This window comes from Pararge aegeria, chromosome 26, assembly GCF_905163445.1.
Source record: "Pararge aegeria chromosome 26, ilParAegt1.1, whole genome shotgun sequence".
In the NCBI taxonomy this organism is placed as follows: Eukaryota; Metazoa; Arthropoda; class Insecta; order Lepidoptera; family Nymphalidae; genus Pararge; species Pararge aegeria.
In genome coordinates, this window is record NC_053205.1 from 8,693,803 (window position 1) to 8,713,763 (window position 19,961).

Sequence of the window (19,961 nt, forward strand, 5' to 3'; positions counted from 1 at the left end):
TTTTTACGTCAAAATTGGCACTTTTGGGAGGATAATTATGGCAAAATATGTATTAAAGTTTTTGTTTTTTTTTATTCTTTTGTATAATTTTCGCTTGTTACTTAATTCCTAAGCAATTGTGGTTAATGTTATCGTATATGTATCACTAAGTTGTGGAAACTGCATTGGTTTATGTGATATAAAAATACGACATTACTTTATGTGTAATAGTACTGTTTGTTTCCCTTGTAAAGCTAATAAATAAAAAAATTAAAAAAAGGTGGTAAGTCTTAAGTCTTAAGACTTCAATCCATTTATCACTTGACAGTGATTAATTTACCTCTAATGTTCTAAACGTTTACCATAAAATGGGGATAGTGGGAAAAGTTTGCTAGCTAGCATCATTCCGCGGGTGTGAAGTTAGATGTGCGCGGGACGTTTTCGCTGTTATTGGACACAATAATGGCTGAATGAGGGTTCTGTATGTTCTTAACTCTGTGTAAAAGGTTTTATTTTGCTCGACATTTTTTCGATCCACATTCACTGCAATGGCATTTTGTAGGGATTTCCATAAGACCTGATGGGTTCTAAGTGGGCTTATAATTGGGAGGTCCCGGGTTTGATCCCCGACAAAGGCAGTTAGGGGATTTATAACTCCCATAAAAAATAGGAATTATAAATTCCCTATCCTGGTCTAGTCTAGTGGGCGGCTTCGGCAGTGGCTAGTTGCCATCCTAACCACAAAGACGTGCTGCCAAGTGACTTAACGTTCCGGTACGATGCGGCGCGGTATAAACCGATTAGGAGTCTTTTTCTTCTTCTCATACGCGGCTTTTCTCCGTACTTATTTTGCCAGAAACTTCCATGGTACGTAGTACCACTCGTCACTACAGCCAGCCCAGCTCACTCCAGAAACTTAAAAGCCAGCTTAGGTCGCCAAGTGTCCGATTAGGGGTAAAGGTTTAACGATAAATAGGAATAAATAAATAAATACACTGCGACTTTGCCATCTAGCCCCAAAGTAAGCGTAGCTTGTGTTATGGGCACTAAGACGACTGATGAATATTTTTATGAATAATACACATAAATACTTATAATATACAGATAAATACCCAGACACTGAAAAACATTTATGTTCATCACACAAACATTTTCCAGTTGTGGGAATCGAGCCCACGGCTCTGAAAGTAGGGTCGCTGCCCACTGCGCCAGTCGACCGTCAATGAATAAAGAAAATTTGAATTTTTTAAATTTGAAATTAAAGCATACTTGAAATAAATGAATTTTGAATTTATTGAATTTATAGGGAAAAATCGGCAATGAGGTAACCGGGATGCCTGAAAGTTCTCCAATACTTTCTCATGAGTGCGTGAAGTCTAAACCCTTCTCAATGTAAAGGAAACTAGTATTGGATCGATGATGATGACGTACGGGAAATAAACCCTTTTTGTTAACATCATCCTTAAGTTTTTTTTTTTTTTTTTTTTTTTAATTTATTGTTCAAAATAAACGTAACAAATATTTTCAAACATAATTATCCATCCCCTTAGAAACTATGCGTAAGTATTAGAATCCTTCGTTTTTTTTATAATTTTTTTTTGATGGACCAAGATAGCCCACCTGATGATAGCAACATCATCCAGGTCATGCATGGAACATATCCTGTAGCCCTGTGTCTATCAACCTGCTTAAAAAAAAGTTTATCGCTTACCTATCGGTGAGCCCTCCCTTAAGATAGATATATATTTTTTATATATTACGACAATACACAGATCGCCACCTAGCCCCAAAGTAAGCGTAGCTTGTGTTATGGGTACCAAGTGCGACTGATGAATATTTTTATGAATAACATACATCAATGACAAGGTTGCTTGGAAGCAGCCAGCCTCGCTCTCATCTCCCGCAAGATAGAAAAATGAAAGTTAAAATGTAAATTGTTGATGTTGGAAAAAAGCAACTGCTGAGTTCTTCTCGGAAAAGTGCTTATATTAGGCCTACTTGAAATAAATGAATTTTGAAATGGGAGACCTATTATATATATATATCTTAAAGCCTATTTTTCAGTTAGTCTGAAGGAAGCATTAATAAGACACGGAGGTCCCGGTTATTTACGTTCTAATAGTTATTTTCTTTGTTTAACTCCTTTTTGATTTCATTTTATTAGTAGCAACTATAAATCTTTTTTTAAAAAGACCTCAGCTACGCATCCTATAACAGCTCGTTAACAATTTTTAATCCTACCACGGGAACTATTTCACAGATCTTCCATAGCAAAGTTGACATGCATACCAAATTTCTAAGCGGGCTGCCTGCGGCTTAGCTCATGAACAATTTTAATTTTCCCTTGGGAACTACTTAAGGAATCGGGATAAAAGGTAGCCTATGTTATTTTCCATGTCGGAGGACATGCAAGCAAAATTTCATCCTAATCAATTCAGTTGTTTTTGCGTGACTGAGTAACATACTTTTACATTTATAATATTAGTGGGATATATAATATATATATAGTAGGATGGTGTTCTCATAGTATTTTTATGGTGTACAATCAAGTGTATTTTAATATAATTTAATGATTTTAATCCTCTCAAATTAATAAGCATTTACGATGTCAAACTTGGCCTCGGCTCGGTGAAGGTCAAAACTTAGCAACCGTGAATATTAACTTACTCGAGTGGACATGTTCTCTGAGTGCACACTTCTTGACGGTCTATTCCATAAAAATTATAGCGCCAACAAACAAATATAACTATTAAATTCAAACGCATACATAACTTCAATTATTTCATAAGAATAATTCCAAAAAATTCATCATTTTCTGATCAATAAATTTAATGAGATTAATAATTGTGTGGAAATTCTAAAAGTTTTCATAAAAAAAATTATAATTTATTTTATTGAATTGCATTTCTTTTTTTTAATTGAATATTAATGTGTAGAGTGTGATTTGTGTTGAAGAATGGATTTGAGATGTGTTTTTGTGTTGTTTTCTCTAGTATGCTGCGCGAGCTGCCTGGAAAGAGGTACGCAATAACTGGTTATACTTGTCGGATATGTTATATGTTTTCCTTAAACGCATACGGTGTCATTGATGCTAAGATAATAATATTATTACATGTACATCTCTATAGTAGTACAGAAATCCTTTGTGGGGATGGGTATATTATAACATGATACCAAAGGTAATGTTAGATCTACATTTACCTAAGTTTAAACAATTTATATTAAAACACATTTAACCAATCGTGATTACTACACGATAGATGAATTCTTTAACGACAAGGCTGCTTAGAAGCAGGCCACTCCGCTCTCATCTAACACAAAACAGAAAAAATTTAAAGATTCTTAAACTATAAAATGATGTTGGAAAAGAGCCGTTTTTCCATTCGTGGAATCTGCTTTCCGAACCGGTGGTAGAGTCACTACAAACAGACTGACTTAACATTTCAAAAGTGCTTATAAACTACGCCTACTTGAAATAAATGAATTTTGAGTTGAACTTGTATATGTATCTTGTATATATATCTGGTAAAAAACCTATTATAATATTAACGATAAGTATGATAAAAAAACTTGGGTATGAATTGCTCTAGCTTCTTAACTCAACATTAACTCGACTGTGAGATGGTGATAACAAAAAAAACCTAGCTAAGTTTGTTGTGGGCTCTTCTTAGACCAGGGCGCGTTTGGAACCCTCCTAGCTTTCGTTTTAAGTTAACGAATGCAGTCATCACCATCACTAACATTACTGCAACATGTTAAATGATGAACGTTTCATAAGTGCCTGTGATAAGGTGATGAATAAAACATTTTTGAATTATCAATTTATACTCGTATCTTAATAAATAAAAGAGAAACCCACTCACTCACTGACTAATCCTAACCTTCTAGGACTTTAGCTAAGGATTTTAGCTAAGAAACGGTTTTGAGTGTTTATCGTAAAGCAGAATGAGGGATACAAAGATTCTTTGTAACTTCCATTTAAAGTACCGTATAGTTATCTAACGTATAATCTATTGAAGTGATCTTAAGGAAATCGATATATGTCGGTAGCTAAAAGTGTGTATCAATGCATTCAATTGAATTGAATTTAATTTAATTCAATTTAATTATCGAAAAGGGTTACAGAGTCTACCGGTGATCCTAGAGCGGGCAGTTACCTTGGCCAACGAATTAGTTTGGCCATCCAAAGTGGCAATGCTGCCAGCATCTTAGGAACTGTGCCTCGCTGCGGTGGTTTCGGAAGACGTTTTAGATTTTATTAGGTTTTAAACAGTTTATTTTAGGTTATATGTATAAAAAAATTATATATTATAAACAATATTTGTGTGAGTTTATATATAAAAAAAAAAATCAAAAAGGTTTTAGGTTTTTAATATTATATTATTTATTTTAAACACATGCAAGTAGTAGTACAAGGTAGGTTTTTGGTTTTTGTTTTTATTCATCTCACGAGATTTAATTTAAATGTATGGTTCACGCTCCAGCACGGCTAGCATGGGCAGGGTACAATTATATCCCCGGGGAAAGTATAAAAATTTATCTTCTCCCACAGCTTTTATCAACTCTCAGAGCACTGGCGCACAAGTGGAAATAATATCCAAATAATATATCTAAAATAATAAACAGGGGTAAACTTCTCTTATTCCGTATTTCCGTGATTTAGCAGGGTAACACGTTAATTATATCCTCAGTCCGGGGATATAATCGGGGGATATAATTTTTGTCTCCGAGGCGATGACAACTGCGACTCAGTCAGACTTGCATTATAGCAGTATTATCGAATTTGGGTTTCATTATACACATTACCTTATTTTGCCTTATTTTGTACTATTTTTAATTTACTGTATAACTGTTAAATGAAATAAACTTATTATAATTAAAAAATATATCTAAAACCCAAAAAAAAGTTCTAAAATCTTATACTTACAATAAAACTGTAACCGTACCCGTCTGTACCGTCTGTACCGGGGGATGCTTTATAATCGATACTGTGTCCAAAAGAGATTTTTATTTAAATTTTGTCTGTCTGACTGTCTGTCCGGGCATCACGTGAAAACTGAACGGATTTAAATAAAATTTGGCATAGTGGTAGCTGATATTTCGGGTCAATATATAGCCTACTTTTTATCCCGATAAACAGTAAGCTTCTCCCGGGAAATGAGATGAAATTTTTCATCAATTTACTTCATAGCTCCGTTAAATTTGAACCGATTTAATTAATTATTTTTTTATTTTAAAGTGTATTCTATAAAACATGTTGTGTCTAATTTTAATGAAGATCTGATAAATATTGTCGGACATAACTCTTCACAAATAACAGCAAGTAGCAAGGCATATGGGACAACGATCGAATACATTCGTACCATACTACTTAATATTATAAATGCGAAAGTTTGTTTAGGTGGATGTGTGGATATATGTACTAATGACAACTTACTAACTCAGTATACCACGTAAAATAATAGTTGGTATATAGCTAGCCACGAGTTTCTTGTTTGACTCATTCATACGCGGACGAAGTTGCGAGGGTCCGCGAGTACAAATATATAAGTGTCTTTGTGTAGTATGTATGCCAAAACAGTCGTGGACAATCTGGCCTGAAAAGAGCATTTGTACCCCGTAGGTCAGAAGCTGGGTACGCCCATGCCCGCGTAGTTACAAAAATCTCTCTAAAGTATGGAGGGTAGAGGTAAGGAGGATCATCTGTGTATATGAAAAAGTGTCGTCAAAATGTATTAAATTAGGATGGCGCCACATTTGCATCAAGGTAACTCTTAAAAGAAGCGCCAAATATAAATATTGTTAGAGTAGGCTTGAAAAATAAACAAGGAAGTAAGGTTATATTTACCACAATATTTTGTACAACGTAAGTTGTTGAAATTCTCAATAATTAACTACTTTAGTCGATAATGACATTAAATTTTTTAACTCGGCATACTTCAATTCATCTACGATTGCTACATTCATACCATACCCTGTGCATCCACCAGCGCCATTGTGGAGGATTTTTGAACTGTTATTTAGCGCATACAACTGGACACTTTTTCAACTTTTCTCCCATATAAGATGACTCTCCTTACCTCTACCCTCCATACTCTAAAGATAGACCACAGACGTCGAATCGGTTATGGTAACTGAACTTGTTACAGGGAATCCGTGCCAGTTCAACCAAACAGCTGGTGTGTGCAAGTCCATCGACGAATGCCCGTTCGCGATGACACTTCTCTACGTTGACGAGAAAAAACCTCCAGTAAGTACCACCACTTTCACGATCTCTCGGATTCTGTTCTTTGGTTACCTGGAAAGAGGTGGAATTAATATCATCTAATAATCAAATTTCATGGAAAAGAAAAAATAAACCATTTTTAACTGATATACATGATAAGTGTTCACAAATACACCGAAGTGTTCATTTAAAGGCAGCTGTTAAAGTATATATCAGTAGTATTCGACGGCCGATTGGCGCAGTGAGCAGCGACCCTGCTTTCTGAGTCCTAGGCCGTGTGTTCGTTTCCCACAACTGGAAAATATTTGTGTGATGAGCATGAATGTTTTTCAGTGTCTGGGTATTTATATGTATATTCTAAGTATTTATATTCTAAGTATATATGTATGTTATTCATAAAATTATTCATCAGTTATCTTAGTACCCATAACACAAGCTACGCTTAGTTTGGGGCTAGATGGCGGTGTGTATATTGTCGTAATATATTTATTTATTTATTAATAAAGACAAAAAAAAAATTACGGACGGTGCTAAAAAGGAGAAGCTACGCTTACTTTGGGATTAAAAGGCGGTGTGTGTATTGTCGTAGTCTATTTATTTATGTATTATTTATCTATTTGTACTCCACACCAAAATGATCTTCGGCAGTGTACGCACGTTTCGCTCCGACACCGGAGCATCCTCAGGATATAATATATTTAAGAGGGTACATTGCCGAAAATCTGTTTTGTGTGGAGTACAACGATTGAAGGAATTATAAATTACACCATACAGATTCTCCTGCTTTTCGCGGAGTATAGCAAATTAAGCTTCATTTTTTATGAGAAAATATATTGTTTTTTATTTTCCCAGATGTGCAAATGGGAGGGAGACCTGAGGATAGTTTGCTGCCCCACCACGGAAGTTTTCCAACGAACGGGTCTCTTCAAGGATCTCTTCTCTTACACCGACCTTGGCATCAAACAGTCTAAGGATATGGTAATTATTCTATACTAGCTTTGCCTCTTGTAGTATACATTTTTTTACCTGGAGGTGATAAGATTTTAGGGCTTTGGCACCCTACCGACAAAGACGCTAAGCGATTTAGCGTTCCGGTGCGATGTCCCGTAGAAACCGATTTGTGATATGACTACCATACTTCCTAACAGGTTAGCTAACTGCCATATTATACTGCATCATCACTAACCACCAGGCGAGATTGCAGTCAAGAAGCCTGTTGTGGAAAACAAAAGAAAAAACGTTGTAAGATATGAATATGGGGTTTCTTTTACTTTTTAGTAGAAGTCGATTTTTTTGTCTCTGACATGTGTTAGCCCTCCTGGCTGATACCTACGCTACGCCATAAACATGTTGTGACGTCACTACAAGATTCATTGATATAAAATTGCTTAAATAGTACTACAGTGCAACCTTAATATAACGTACCTCAATATAACGACTTCCTCGATTTAACAAATTCTTCGTAATCCCCTTGCATTGTCCATAAGAGTCAATATAAAATAAACCTTTACATTGCGAACATTCTTTGCGTACAACCTCTTTATATCGAATTTCCAACTACCAAGAAAAAGTATTCATACCTCTAATTAACGAATTTTGCCAACCCAAAACCTGTATATAAAGTTTCCACCAATAATATATCTCTTAATCTTAAAATGTGATTCATGTCTCGACATGTTTCGACACGCTTTTGTTTGTACAGTAATCATTGTTGTTTTGATGGAAAGTAATGTAAACACCTCTGCTCGTCACTATTGTTAAAGATTTAAGTTAAAATGGCTCAGAATTATTCTTTTTATTAATTTTTATTCTTTTACCTCTTTGTAACGAATTTTAGACCAATCTAACCTCAACATAACAAACCTCAGTTCAACGAATTACTTGATATTACGAATATTTTCTTGTTCCCCTCCGATTTGTTATATCGAGGTTGCACTGTATTTTGCTTTATATAATTTATAATAATACTTATCTTAATATTTAATGTTTTTCCAAATAGAATAATAACATTATATTGTGTGAAAATATCGTAAAATATTATTATTCGTTCGTTTTGTTGTCAACATTGTAAACGGTACCTGAGCCGTATAAAAGTACAAGCATTACCTTCTCAACCATTCATTCTGTATTAAGTTATTGTAGGGGGAAACTCTGCTCGATTATATTTCAATGTAATAAGTGAAAACTAGTATTATTCAAAGTCCTATCCCAACGCTGATGAAGTCTTATTTTGAAAAACTCTTTTGTCACAGACGTGTCGCTACAGCGGCACCCAACCTCTGCTCTGTTGTCCGAAACTTATAGAACGGGAAACACCGCCAGAGCCGAGCTCCTGTCCTAAGCTTAGCAGACCCCGCCTGAAGGTGGATGTACAGCATTTCGCTTGGAATAGTAAGTGTTCAAAATCTCTGTAAGCTTCATATTATACTAGCATCTGCCCGCGACTTCGTCCGCGTGGACTTCAGAATTGGGTCTAAAGCTTCGCGCGTTAACAACTTTTAATCCTACCACGGAATCTATTTGAGAGATCGGTATAGAAAGTGCATGCCTTTTTCCATAGCATAGGTGTCATGAATGAACTTCAAAGCTGTCTGCCCGTGGCTCGTAAATAATTTCAGTATTTCCTCGGGAACTCAAATTCAAATTCAAATTCAAAATTTCTTTATTCATGTAGGCCTATCACAGGCACTTATGAAGCGTTCATACATATTTGTTTTCATAATTGTAACGGGATGGTGATAACTTCGTTCGCCAACTTAAATCTAAAGCTACGAGGGTTCCAAACGCGCCCTGGTCTAAGAAGAGCCCACAACAAACTTAGCCGGGTAAATTTATTTTTTTGTTATCACCATCTTCCAGTAAATTTAAATTAAGCTATGAAGCTAGAGCAATTCACACCCAAGCTTTTTTATCGTTTAAATAATCCTTAATGTTATAATAGGATTTTTCTGTAAGCTTACGTTTTATATAAACTTTGAACTTATTGAGAGACAACTCAAATATTGACTACTTAAGTAATCCGGATAAAAGGTAGCCTATGTTCTTTCCCATGTCAAAGACTACATGTCATAGTGGCATAGTGTTTTTAGCTAAACAAGAAGAGATGTCCCTTTCCCCGGATTTGAACCTAGGGTACTGGCAATCGCGGCCATGCTTTACCACCAAGCTGCGACGCTCATTCCACCAAAGCCGAAATGAATACAAGATGTAAATGAAAACCGAAATAATATTTCACAGGCTTTAGAGGTGCATTATTTACTGTTTTTGAGACTTATCTGTGAAACTGACAAGCTAATCGTTTTTGAGTAAACCACTGCCATAGTTTTTACTGAAATAAATCAGCTACAGCCCTAATTGTAAAATTAAAATTAAGTAACCACTGTTACTTATATAATCCATACTAGTATTATAATAAATAATAGTAATAATAAATATACTACGACAATACACACATCGCCACCTAGCCCCAAAGTAAGCGTAGCTTGTGTTATGGGTACTAAGATGACTGATGAATATTTTTATAAATAATATACATAAAATACTTATCACACAACAAACATTTTCCAGTCGTGGGAATCGAAACCACGGCCTTTGACTCAGAAAGCAGGGTCGCTGCAAACTGCGCCAATGGGCCGTCAAATGAGAAAGTGCGTTTGTTTGTGTTTTTTTTTATTTTTTTATTCCTCTACTTGTTAGCCCTTGATTGCATTTTCAACTGGTGGTAAGTGATGATGCAGTCTAAGATGGTAGCGGGCTAACCTGTTAGGGAGGATGGTAGTCATACCTCTAATCAGTTTCAACGAGACATCGCACCGGAACACTAAATCGCTTAGCGGGACGTCTTTGTCGGTAGGGTAATAACTAGCCACGGCCAAAGACAACCAGATGAAAAATCTAATTCTAAAAGTTCGCGTCGCTGATATTAAGACAACACATACTATATAAACGAAAAGTGGACATAAACAGTCGACTTACAAGAAATGGTCATAAATTAGTGTCATCTGCATATCGTGTGCGAAAGGTACAGAAGTCATTTGTGGGATTGAGTATACGCTTTTATAATATGATTCCTAATTCGATTTTGGACCTACCAATGCATAAGTTTAAAGAATATGTTAAAACACATTTATTACAGCGAAGTTACTATACATTTGATGAATTTCTTAATGACAAGGTTGCTTGGAAGCATTCGGCTCCGCTTTCATCTCTCACAAGATAGAAAAATGAATGTTAAAATGTAAAATGTGTCGTAATGTTGGAAAAGAGCAACTGCTGAGTTTCTTGCCGGCTTCTTCTCGGTAGAATCTGCCTTCCGAACCGGCGGTAGAGTCACTACAAACAGACAGACTTGACGTTTCAAAAGTGCTTATATTAGGCCTACTTGAAATAAATTAATTTTGAATTTTGATTTTGAATTATTTCAGAATGTCTTGACTACCAGAGGTATTTCTATAAATGCGTGTCGAAGGCATCCAATCCAAATGAACATATACGTGTGGATACCTGTGGCAGCAGCACTTTGAGGGTGTCCGGAGGATCGGAGGCCAACCCAAAGGAATTCCCGCACATGGTAAGCCTTCATTAAGTAAACCTCTGTTTTTAAATTAATGTCCAAGTCAAATATTACCTTATTCAAATAGATGGCACTTTTGATGCGTTGATTACATATAAAATGTGTACAAAGCAGTGAGTGATGGCGATAACTACATTCTTAAACTCAAAACTAAAGCTACGGGGGTTCCAAACGCGCCCTGGTCTAAGAAGAAGCCCGCAACAAAGTTAGCCGGGTGTTCTTTTTGTTATTACCATCTCACGCTGTCCTTGAAAATATTTAAGAAGCAACCTGGTTACAGCAATTGTTCACACCCAAGCTTTTTTATCGTTGTATAAGCTATAAGTGAGATTTTATTCACCCCAGCTCCCATTCCCCAATCTCAGGTGTTTTTTTTTTAAATGTGGGTTTCTTACGTAAACGCGTTGGATTTTTATTGTAAAAAGACCAATGGACCTAAATAGTATAATTTTTTTTCAAGCAGAAAAAAAAAGCGTGATATTTGTCGAGACCCCCTGTGTCTAAAGTGAGATTAGATGAGATTTGACTCGAACCCCTCCCCCCTTTAAACATCTCACGTTTTATGAACGCCATCATCTCACTACCGTGTACTGCTCATTTTTTTTTATTTATTTTTTATTTTTTTTTATATTAACGATAGGCCAGCGTTTGACGACAATCATGCCCGTTAGAAAGCAATGATGAGGTCTAGGTTGGAGCACGCTTGCCTAGAAAAAGTGAATAGTCACTCTAGCCTGGAAGGTACTTAAATTATACGTGGCAGGAAACACAGTTACCGGGAGGGCGTTCCACATCTTAGCGGCACGTATCAGAAACGTGGATAAAAAACGTTTCGTGCGTGTTGATGGGATATCAACCACATAAGGGTGCCACCGCTCTCGGTGTCTCGCTGTTCTGTGGTAGAACGGGGAAGGGGGAACAAGATTGTTAAGTTCCTGAGCACACTCACCGAAGTATATCCGGTAAAAAACCGATAAACAGGCAACATTGCGTCGGTGCTGGAGACTATGTAGTTTCGCCTGCGTTAACGAATTGTCGCCTATAATTCTCCTGGCGCGACGATCCACCGAATCCAAAGCTTCAAGTTGGTACTTGGCAGAGTCATGTAATGTAGGCATCGAAAGTGCCACCTATGGGCCTACTTGAATAAAGATATTTTTGACTTTGACTTTGACTTTAAAGCTTATTAATTAACAGGCCGCACTTGGTTGCCGGAACGCAGTCCCAAATACGGAGGACGTGGTTTGGATCGGAGGAGGTTCTCTTATCAGCGAGAAATATATACTGACTGCGGGTCACGTGCTGATGTCTCCTACACAGTAAGTACGCTTCGCCTCTTGGTGCAGGGGTAAGCACTGTGGGAGGTTCCGGATTCGATCTCCGGCAGTCGCAATTTGATAATTTAGGTAGAATTTTGAAATTTTCTTTTGAAGCCTATTACTTTTTACGGTATAATTAGAAAATTTACAGAGATACAAATACAACAGCACAATAAGGTAGAACGTACAATTTGGCGGCCTTATCGCTAAATAGCGATCTCTTCCAGGCAACCAAAAGCATACAAGAAAATGCTATAAGAAATTAGTAGGTGGTACAACAAACATTAGTGAAATATTAGGATATTAAACTAAATAAAAGAACCCTCAAAAATACGTAGAATACGAAATAAACAAAATATAATACAGTGATCATTCCCATCAATGCCCGGCCGATACAGACAAGTAGTGCTCCTTCACTTGTTTCTTAAAGATGCCGATCGTTTGCGCCTCACGAAGCTCTAACGGCAGGGCGTTCCAAAGTGTAATGGCCTGAACCGTAAAGTATTTGTGAAAAAAAGAGAGACTTATGACCAGGCACCTTCAGGATAAAACTCCTCGTAGAGCGAGCATCCTCGTAGATTGCTCTTTTGCAACATCATTTCATAGTATAACATAAACTAAATATATATATATATATACACATATAAATATATTTAGTTTTTTTTCTGTTTTGTGAGAGATAAGAGCGGAGTGGTCTGCTTTCAAGCAGCCTTGTCGTTAACATAGTACCTATAAAACAAGCTACGTTTACTTTGGGGCTAGATGGCGATGTTTGTATTGTCATAGTATATTTATATTTATATTAAGGATTGGATAGAAGTATTGGATAGAAGCAGGCGTTACTTTGCGGAAATCCATGATATATTATCAAAATTAAGCTTAATTTGCTATACTCCGCGAAAAGCAGGAGAATCTGTGTGGTGTAATTTATAATTTCTTCAATCCTTATACTCCACACCAAACAGATCTTCGGCAATATACCCTCTACGCACGTTTCGCTCCGAAACCGGAGCATCATCAGGAGATGTTGACTTTACGATGAATAATTGTTAAGTCAATTTTGATAATTTATATTAAGGCTTTCATTTCAGTGGACCGATTAGGTTCGCGTTGCTGGGAACTGTAAACAGGACCGACCACCTCTCTGGAGTTCTTTATAACATCGTGAGAAGGATCCCGTACCCCACCTACCAGGCTAGCTCTTTGAACTACGATATCGCATTGGTTGAATTGGAGAGACGGTGAGTTATTGAGTCATACAGTAAACGGTCGACGGCCGATTGGCGTAGTAGCGACCCAGCTTTCCGAGTCCGAGGCCGTGGGTTCGATTCCCACAACTGTAAAATGCTTGTGTGATAAGCAGTAATGTTTTTCAGTGTCTGGGTGTTTTATGTATATTCTAAGTATTTATGTATATTTTTCATAAAATTATTCATCAGTCATCCTAGTACCCATAACACAAGCTACGCTTACTTTGGGACTAGATGGCAATGTATATTGTCGTATATTGTAGTATATATATTTATTTAAAAACTAAACATAAGTCAAATTCAAAGTCAAAAATATCTTTATTGAATAATGCTCATAGGTGGCACTTTTGATGCGCACATTAAATGAGTATTACACGGTGGATGATGGCGATAACTATATTCGTAAACTCAAAACTAAGGCTACGAGGGCTCCAAACGCGTCCTGGTCTAAGAAGAAGCCCACAACAAACTTAGGCGGATGTTTTTTTTTCGAAGTTTATGATGAAGTTCTATAACTATGTGTGTACCTCTAAGTTTTCAGTGTTAAGGTCACGAGGATTTACCTATTTCAGGGTGTTTTTCTCTGAATTTATCCGCCCAGCGTGCCTGCCAGTTCCGGGGAGGGAAATAGAATACGACCTGATCATAGCTGGCTGGGGTGAGACGGGCTCCCGTGCACGAACTGATGTATTATTAACTGTAAGTCTTTAGAACTGAATAGTAGTTTTTTTTTATTTCACTACAAGTTAGTCTAAGTCAGTGACGGTACTACCATACAAGCCGAACAGCCGGGCTTGCGTTAAAATAAATATCTCTTTTAAATTTTTCTCGACTATTTCGAAATGAAATTAACAAAATAATTAAAACTTGATAGCAATGAGGATATAAATACATTGTTTTAACTTTTGCTTAATAATGCATATACTCTTTGTCTTCTTTACTGCAAGCACTACGTTACTCTGGCAGGTAGACTCTGTGGTAGCAACCAGCCGAACGGCGCGGCGCCGCGCCGAACTATCACTAACGCGCTCTTCGCGCGTCTTCGTACGCGATCAGAGGCCCCGCTTTGTCTCGCTCACACTCATTTGCTTATATGAGGCTTTTATTTTACTGCTCTCTCTCATAGAAATTTCAATGTATTTAGCAGAGACAATCTAGATTATTTAATAATTTAGTATGGAGATCAAATGCCAGATTGCGAGTTTAAGTTAGTGAAGATGACCTGCGAGCGAATTAAAACAACTTCACGCGTGTGTCAACTAGTTTTAACGCAAATATTATTTGCGTTAAAACTAGTTGACACTTGGCAGATTCATTATTATTGATTAGTAACTAGTTAGGAGTTTATTATTGTTTTTTTTACTGGTTTGTTTTCTTACAAATTATATTAAATATTGTTAAATATGAAAAAAATAATTGGCGAACAACAGGTAAATTTTTTTAATTTAAAAATTGTTTGTTGGCGTTGCATATTTTTTTCTAATGAAAAGAATGGTTGGAACGCGGCTGGTTACGACATAAATTACCAGGCATCATAAGAATTAAAGAGAGCAGAACTTAAAGAAACACTTTGGATTACTATGATTACTTTTTAATTTTGGCAAACATTGCATAGAAACTTGTTTATCATAATTCGCGTGCTGACCTTAATCGTAGCGTTTTTGAAAGATTTGTTGATATTGTTTGTCATTTAGCACAACAAGGATGGTGACTTAGAGATCATGACGAGTTAAATTTGTCCTTTAGGTAACTGGGCTTGCTCAAATTCAAAACCCTAGGCACGCCACTGGTCTAAGTCACCTGCAAGATGATGCAGTCTAAGATGGTAGCGGGCTTACCTGTTAAGGAGTATCTTTTTTTTTTTTATTTGCATAAAACATGTGAAATTATAGATGTTACAAAAATTATACAGAACAATGTTTAGCCTATTTAAAGGCATGCAAATCTTAACTTAAAAATAAGTGGCTTTGGCCGTGGCTAGTTACCAACCTACCGACAAAGACGCCCGCTAAGTGATTTAGTGTTCCGGTGCGATGTCGCGTAGAAACCAATTAGCGGTATGACTACCATACTCCCTAACAGGTTAGCCCGCTACCATCTTACACTGCATCATCTCTTACCACCAGGTGAGATTGCAGTCAAGTCAAAGTTAACTTGGAATTTAAAAAAAAGACTCGCATTTATAGTATGGTGGGAAGGGTTCGAGGAATAAGTTGACGTTTGTATTGGATAGAAGCAGGCGTTACCAAAGTAACGCCTGCTTCTATCCATTACCGCAAACGGTAATCCATAATATATTATGAAAATTAAGCTTATTAACCAAACAGACCGATACTGACTTTACAATGAATAATTTTTAAGTTAACAATTATTCATTGTAAAGTCAACATCTCCTGAGGATGCTCCGGTTTCCGAGCGAAACGTGGGTAGACAGACAGACAGATCGAGGATCTGTTTGGTGTAGAGTATACGGATTGAAGTAATTATAAATTACACCATACAGATTCTTCTGCTTTTCGGGGACTATAGCAAATTAAGCTTAATTTTCATAATATTGACGTTCGTAGAAATTCGCACACTTGGCACTTAAGGCTATAAGTACTACATGCGCATGAGCTTAACACGAAGTAATTAACAAGACATCATAGACAAACATAGTGCACCTCATACATTCACAAAAGCACTGCCTACCCAAAAACCTGCGCATGCCATTGAAAATACATATTACTACATCTCTTTCACATCTATCAGCGCCATCTTGTATCGAAAAGTATCACAGTTTTTTTTAAATACCATCACCGTCACCATTATCCGATGTCATGTGGAAAGTCTCACACTTGGCGCTCAGGGAATAGTCCACCACGCCGGCCAAGTGCGGAATGGTGGTCTAAGAAACACACTAAGTTTGTTAACGTTTCAGGCAGAATTGTTGGAAAATAAGACAATGTGCAGTGGAAAGTTTGAAGGGAAAAACTTCGTGTGGATGGACAAAGCCATGATCTGTGCGGTTGGCAAGAAAGCTCATAATAAAAAGCACCACGCCGACTCTTGTAAGGTAAAGCTTTTTTTTTTGTTAAAGCTAAGGAGCTTGGTATTTCTAATATAAGTATATTTATTATTTTTGCATTAAAACATGGGTTATATTTGTTGGATAGAAGCAGGCGTTACTTTGCGGAATTCGTATGGTGTAATTTATAATTTCTTCAATCCTTATACTCCACACCAAACAGATCTTCCGCAGTGTCACATGAACATGTCATTGTAAAGTCAAGATCACCTGAGGATGCTCCGGTTTCGGAGCGAAACGTACGTAGAGGTGATAGCGCATTGGGTAGGAGCTCGACTTCACTTTCGGGGGGGGGCGAGTTCGAATCCCAGTACGCACCTCTAACTTTTCTGAGTTATGTGCGTTTTAAGTAATTAAAATATCGCTTGCTTGAATGGTGAAGAAAAACATCGCGAGGAAACCTGCACGCCTGAGAGCTCTACATAATGTTCTCAATTGTGTGTAGAGTCCACCAATACGCACTGGGCTGGCGTGGTGGACTACGGCCTTAACCCCTTCTAATAGTGGGGGGACACCTGTGCTCTGTAGTACAGCAAATTAAGATTAATGTACGGGAGCTATGGTGATACGCTCGACCGTAACAATAGGAAGATCTTCCTTCGAGCGGGTGATCGTGCTCGGGGACCGAGGTCCGAACATTCGATTCGATTTTCGGATGGACACTTGCCGCTAACCACCTGAGGGGTTGCTACGGCGTCAGCGGGGGAGTGGGGAGAGCGCGCAAGCTCGCCACGAGAAGAGCCCCAGGGCTCGACGACATCGGGGGGAGCGGTCCGAACATTCATTTTTAGAAGTTGTATACTTGATTCCTCGTGAACACTTGCAGGATTTTTGTAGCGCCATCTAGTTCTGTAATGTGGAGTCCGCTACAATTAATTTTCATAATATGTTATATATTATAATACGGAATAGCCCCAGCGCTGGACAGACCTATAACAGGGCGTCCACTACCTCGAGAGCTCCTCCAATCACCCCCGCCAGCGCGACAACGCGGAGGCACAAATGGTTACATCGATGACTCAAGGCCCATCGGAATTAATAACATCCCCGCGCGCGCCGACGACGACTACGCTGACAGTGACGCCGACATTTCACGGACAAGACAAACCAACAGACCCAAAGTCAATGATGGCGGGCCCTAGCCCCTAGACAGGGGCTAAAACAACAATTACCAGGGCAGCTTAGCTGCCCTGCGAATATGACCCGGGTAAGGAGGCGTTGCCTCGAGGCCCGTACCCCCGACCGGCCTATTGGCCGCTTGGAGATGACCCACACGCATAATATGTTATTAGGTTACATTATTTATTATTATTATATCAACGCATTACTGGCCAACTACAGGGTATGAGTCTCCTCCCAGAAAGAGAAGGGATTAAACTTAAGAGTTTGGAACATCGTCGCAAGGTTGCCTGCCTTTCGATAGGATATATTTCGGAGAGTGTGCGCAAGAACTATTCGATCTAGTTCCCCCCTCGCCTTTTTACCATCGAACCGCGAGGCACCGTAAGGATCTGCATCCCTACGCGGTCGATATACCGCGGACGCGTCCGAAGCCCTTCGCATCTTCTGGAATGCTGTTCCAGCTTCCATTTTCCCCAGTTCTTACAACATGAGTACCTTCAAATCAAGCGTGAATAGGCATCTTCTAGCGCGCTCCACCTTAGGCTGCATCACTGCTTACCATCAGGTGTGATTGCAGTCAAGCGCTCGTCTATAAACATATAAAAAAAAGGATCATCAGGGCCGAGTTTATATCCCAGCACACACCTCTAGCTTTTCTCGTTACATGCGTTTTAAGCTACACCAGAATATCTCTTGCTTTTTCTATTTTTTCTTTAGTTTTCCTAATCACTAAGGTTGCCTGGCAGAGATCGTTAGCGATGAGGCCGCCTTTTGTATCCTGCTTCATACTTCATTTGTTAGTTTTTTTTTTGGTCTCGTTTTTCTGAGTGGTGTACAAAGAAAGAGTATAAATAAATAAATAAGTTACGTGCGTTTAAAGCTACTAGACAGTAGACACCAGAATATCACTCGCTTCAACGGTGAAGGGAAATATCGTGAGGAAACCGGCATGGCTGAGAGTTCTTCATAATGTTCTCAAAGGTGCGTGGAGTCCAACAAACCTTTCTAGGCCATTGTGGTGGATTACCGCCTTAACCCCTTCTCATTGTGGGATGTGATGATGTGATAAATTATATTTGATTTACAACCAATGTTTATGATTTGAGTTGGTGGGTATTTCGATATAAATTCGGGAGCATTTACTATACACTTCAGTCTTGTTGGGACTCTAACGATGCTTAGATACCTCACGGCGTCTTAGTCAGTTCATTTTATCAGTTGTTTCTGTTTTCTTTTCTTTAAGCGTCTCGAATTATTTTTGAAGTTATACTTCTTTTGGCGCGTTAGGGAAAAATGATGAGAGCAAATTTTTATGATGCGCACCGTCAGAAAAAACCGACACCCTGAAGTTAGCTATAGACATTTTAGAGTTTCAAAAAAAGGTTTGACAGTTTCAATTGTCAAAGCCTGCGGGCTCATTCCGGTGATTTATTTGCTCCAATTGTACAAAAATCTCAAATTTTAATGAGTGAAACTGAGTCCGAGTAATGAGATAATTGGATAATCCGTTTATAATCAAACTTTCGAAGTATTAAACACCTTTTTTCCGTTGTCGTATTTTCTACAAGTACATAGAATAAGGCGAAAGATACAATATTTGTAAACATTTTTATCTTGTTACGCCAAAGAAGTATAACTTCTTACGTAAGTAAACACACTTTTTTTTTAAATTTCAGGGCGACAGCGGAGGGCCTTTAATGGCTCTGATGAGTAAAATAAAATGCAGCTATTCAATCGAAGGTATCGTGTCCAGGGGGCCGAGTAATTGCGGTCAGGGTCATCCCGGTATATACACCCGGGTGACACATTACCTACCCTGGATCTTGGAAAACGTCTGGCCGGACACAAAACAACAAGATCCTGCTGATATATTCTTCTGAATTGGGAAATAGTTTTTCTGAACTTTTCCAACTTAGATATAAAACTGAATTTACGGAAATATATCTTTTTTATGAATTTGGTTATTCGTGTGCTTGTTTACTCTTTGGTTATACACCACAAAAAGTTACAAATAAAAACAGTACCATAAAGAAGAAGAACACAAAAAGCGCCTCAAAGGCGTCGAAGGGCGTTTGAAGCCAGATGATCGCATACAGTGGCGCGTATAGAGGGTATGCAAGAAAATCTCCAGTACGAGCTATAAATACTTAAGGGTAGTTTTTAGTCATTCGTATTGGGGATTTTCTTCATTTTATATCATCTGCATAGCCTGTGCGTCCCTCTTTGCACGCCACTGATCACATAGGTTGTCTGACTGAATTGTCAAAATCCCTATAAAAGCTTTGCCTGAGCGAACACTGCTTGCCTGCTAGAGCCTGCTAGAAAACCTTTAGGATTAGGGAAAGTTTAGATTGTGTATGATTATTACAAACGTACAGAAATACCCAAAGGGCCTCCTCTCACAATGGAGTTTGGCCGTAGTCCA

General features: G+C 37.9%; 1 protein-coding gene across 1 annotated transcript; it reads left to right on the plus strand.

Annotated features, from left to right (window-relative positions):
• The first annotated feature begins 2,861 nt into the window (after nt 1-2,861).
• Nucleotides 2,862-19,629, plus strand: LOC120635207 (venom protease-like). Its single transcript, XM_039906147.1, has 10 exons — nt 2,862-2,999; nt 6,129-6,229; nt 7,058-7,183; nt 8,458-8,596; nt 10,630-10,775; nt 11,976-12,097; nt 13,189-13,338; nt 13,920-14,046; nt 16,268-16,402; nt 19,213-19,629. The coding sequence occupies exons 1-10, from the start codon at nt 2,936-2,938 to the stop codon at nt 19,414-19,416; spliced, it is 1,314 nt and encodes a 437-aa protein (XP_039762081.1). The 5' UTR covers nt 2,862-2,935; the 3' UTR covers nt 19,417-19,629.
• Nucleotides 19,630-19,961: the final 332 nt, after the last annotated feature.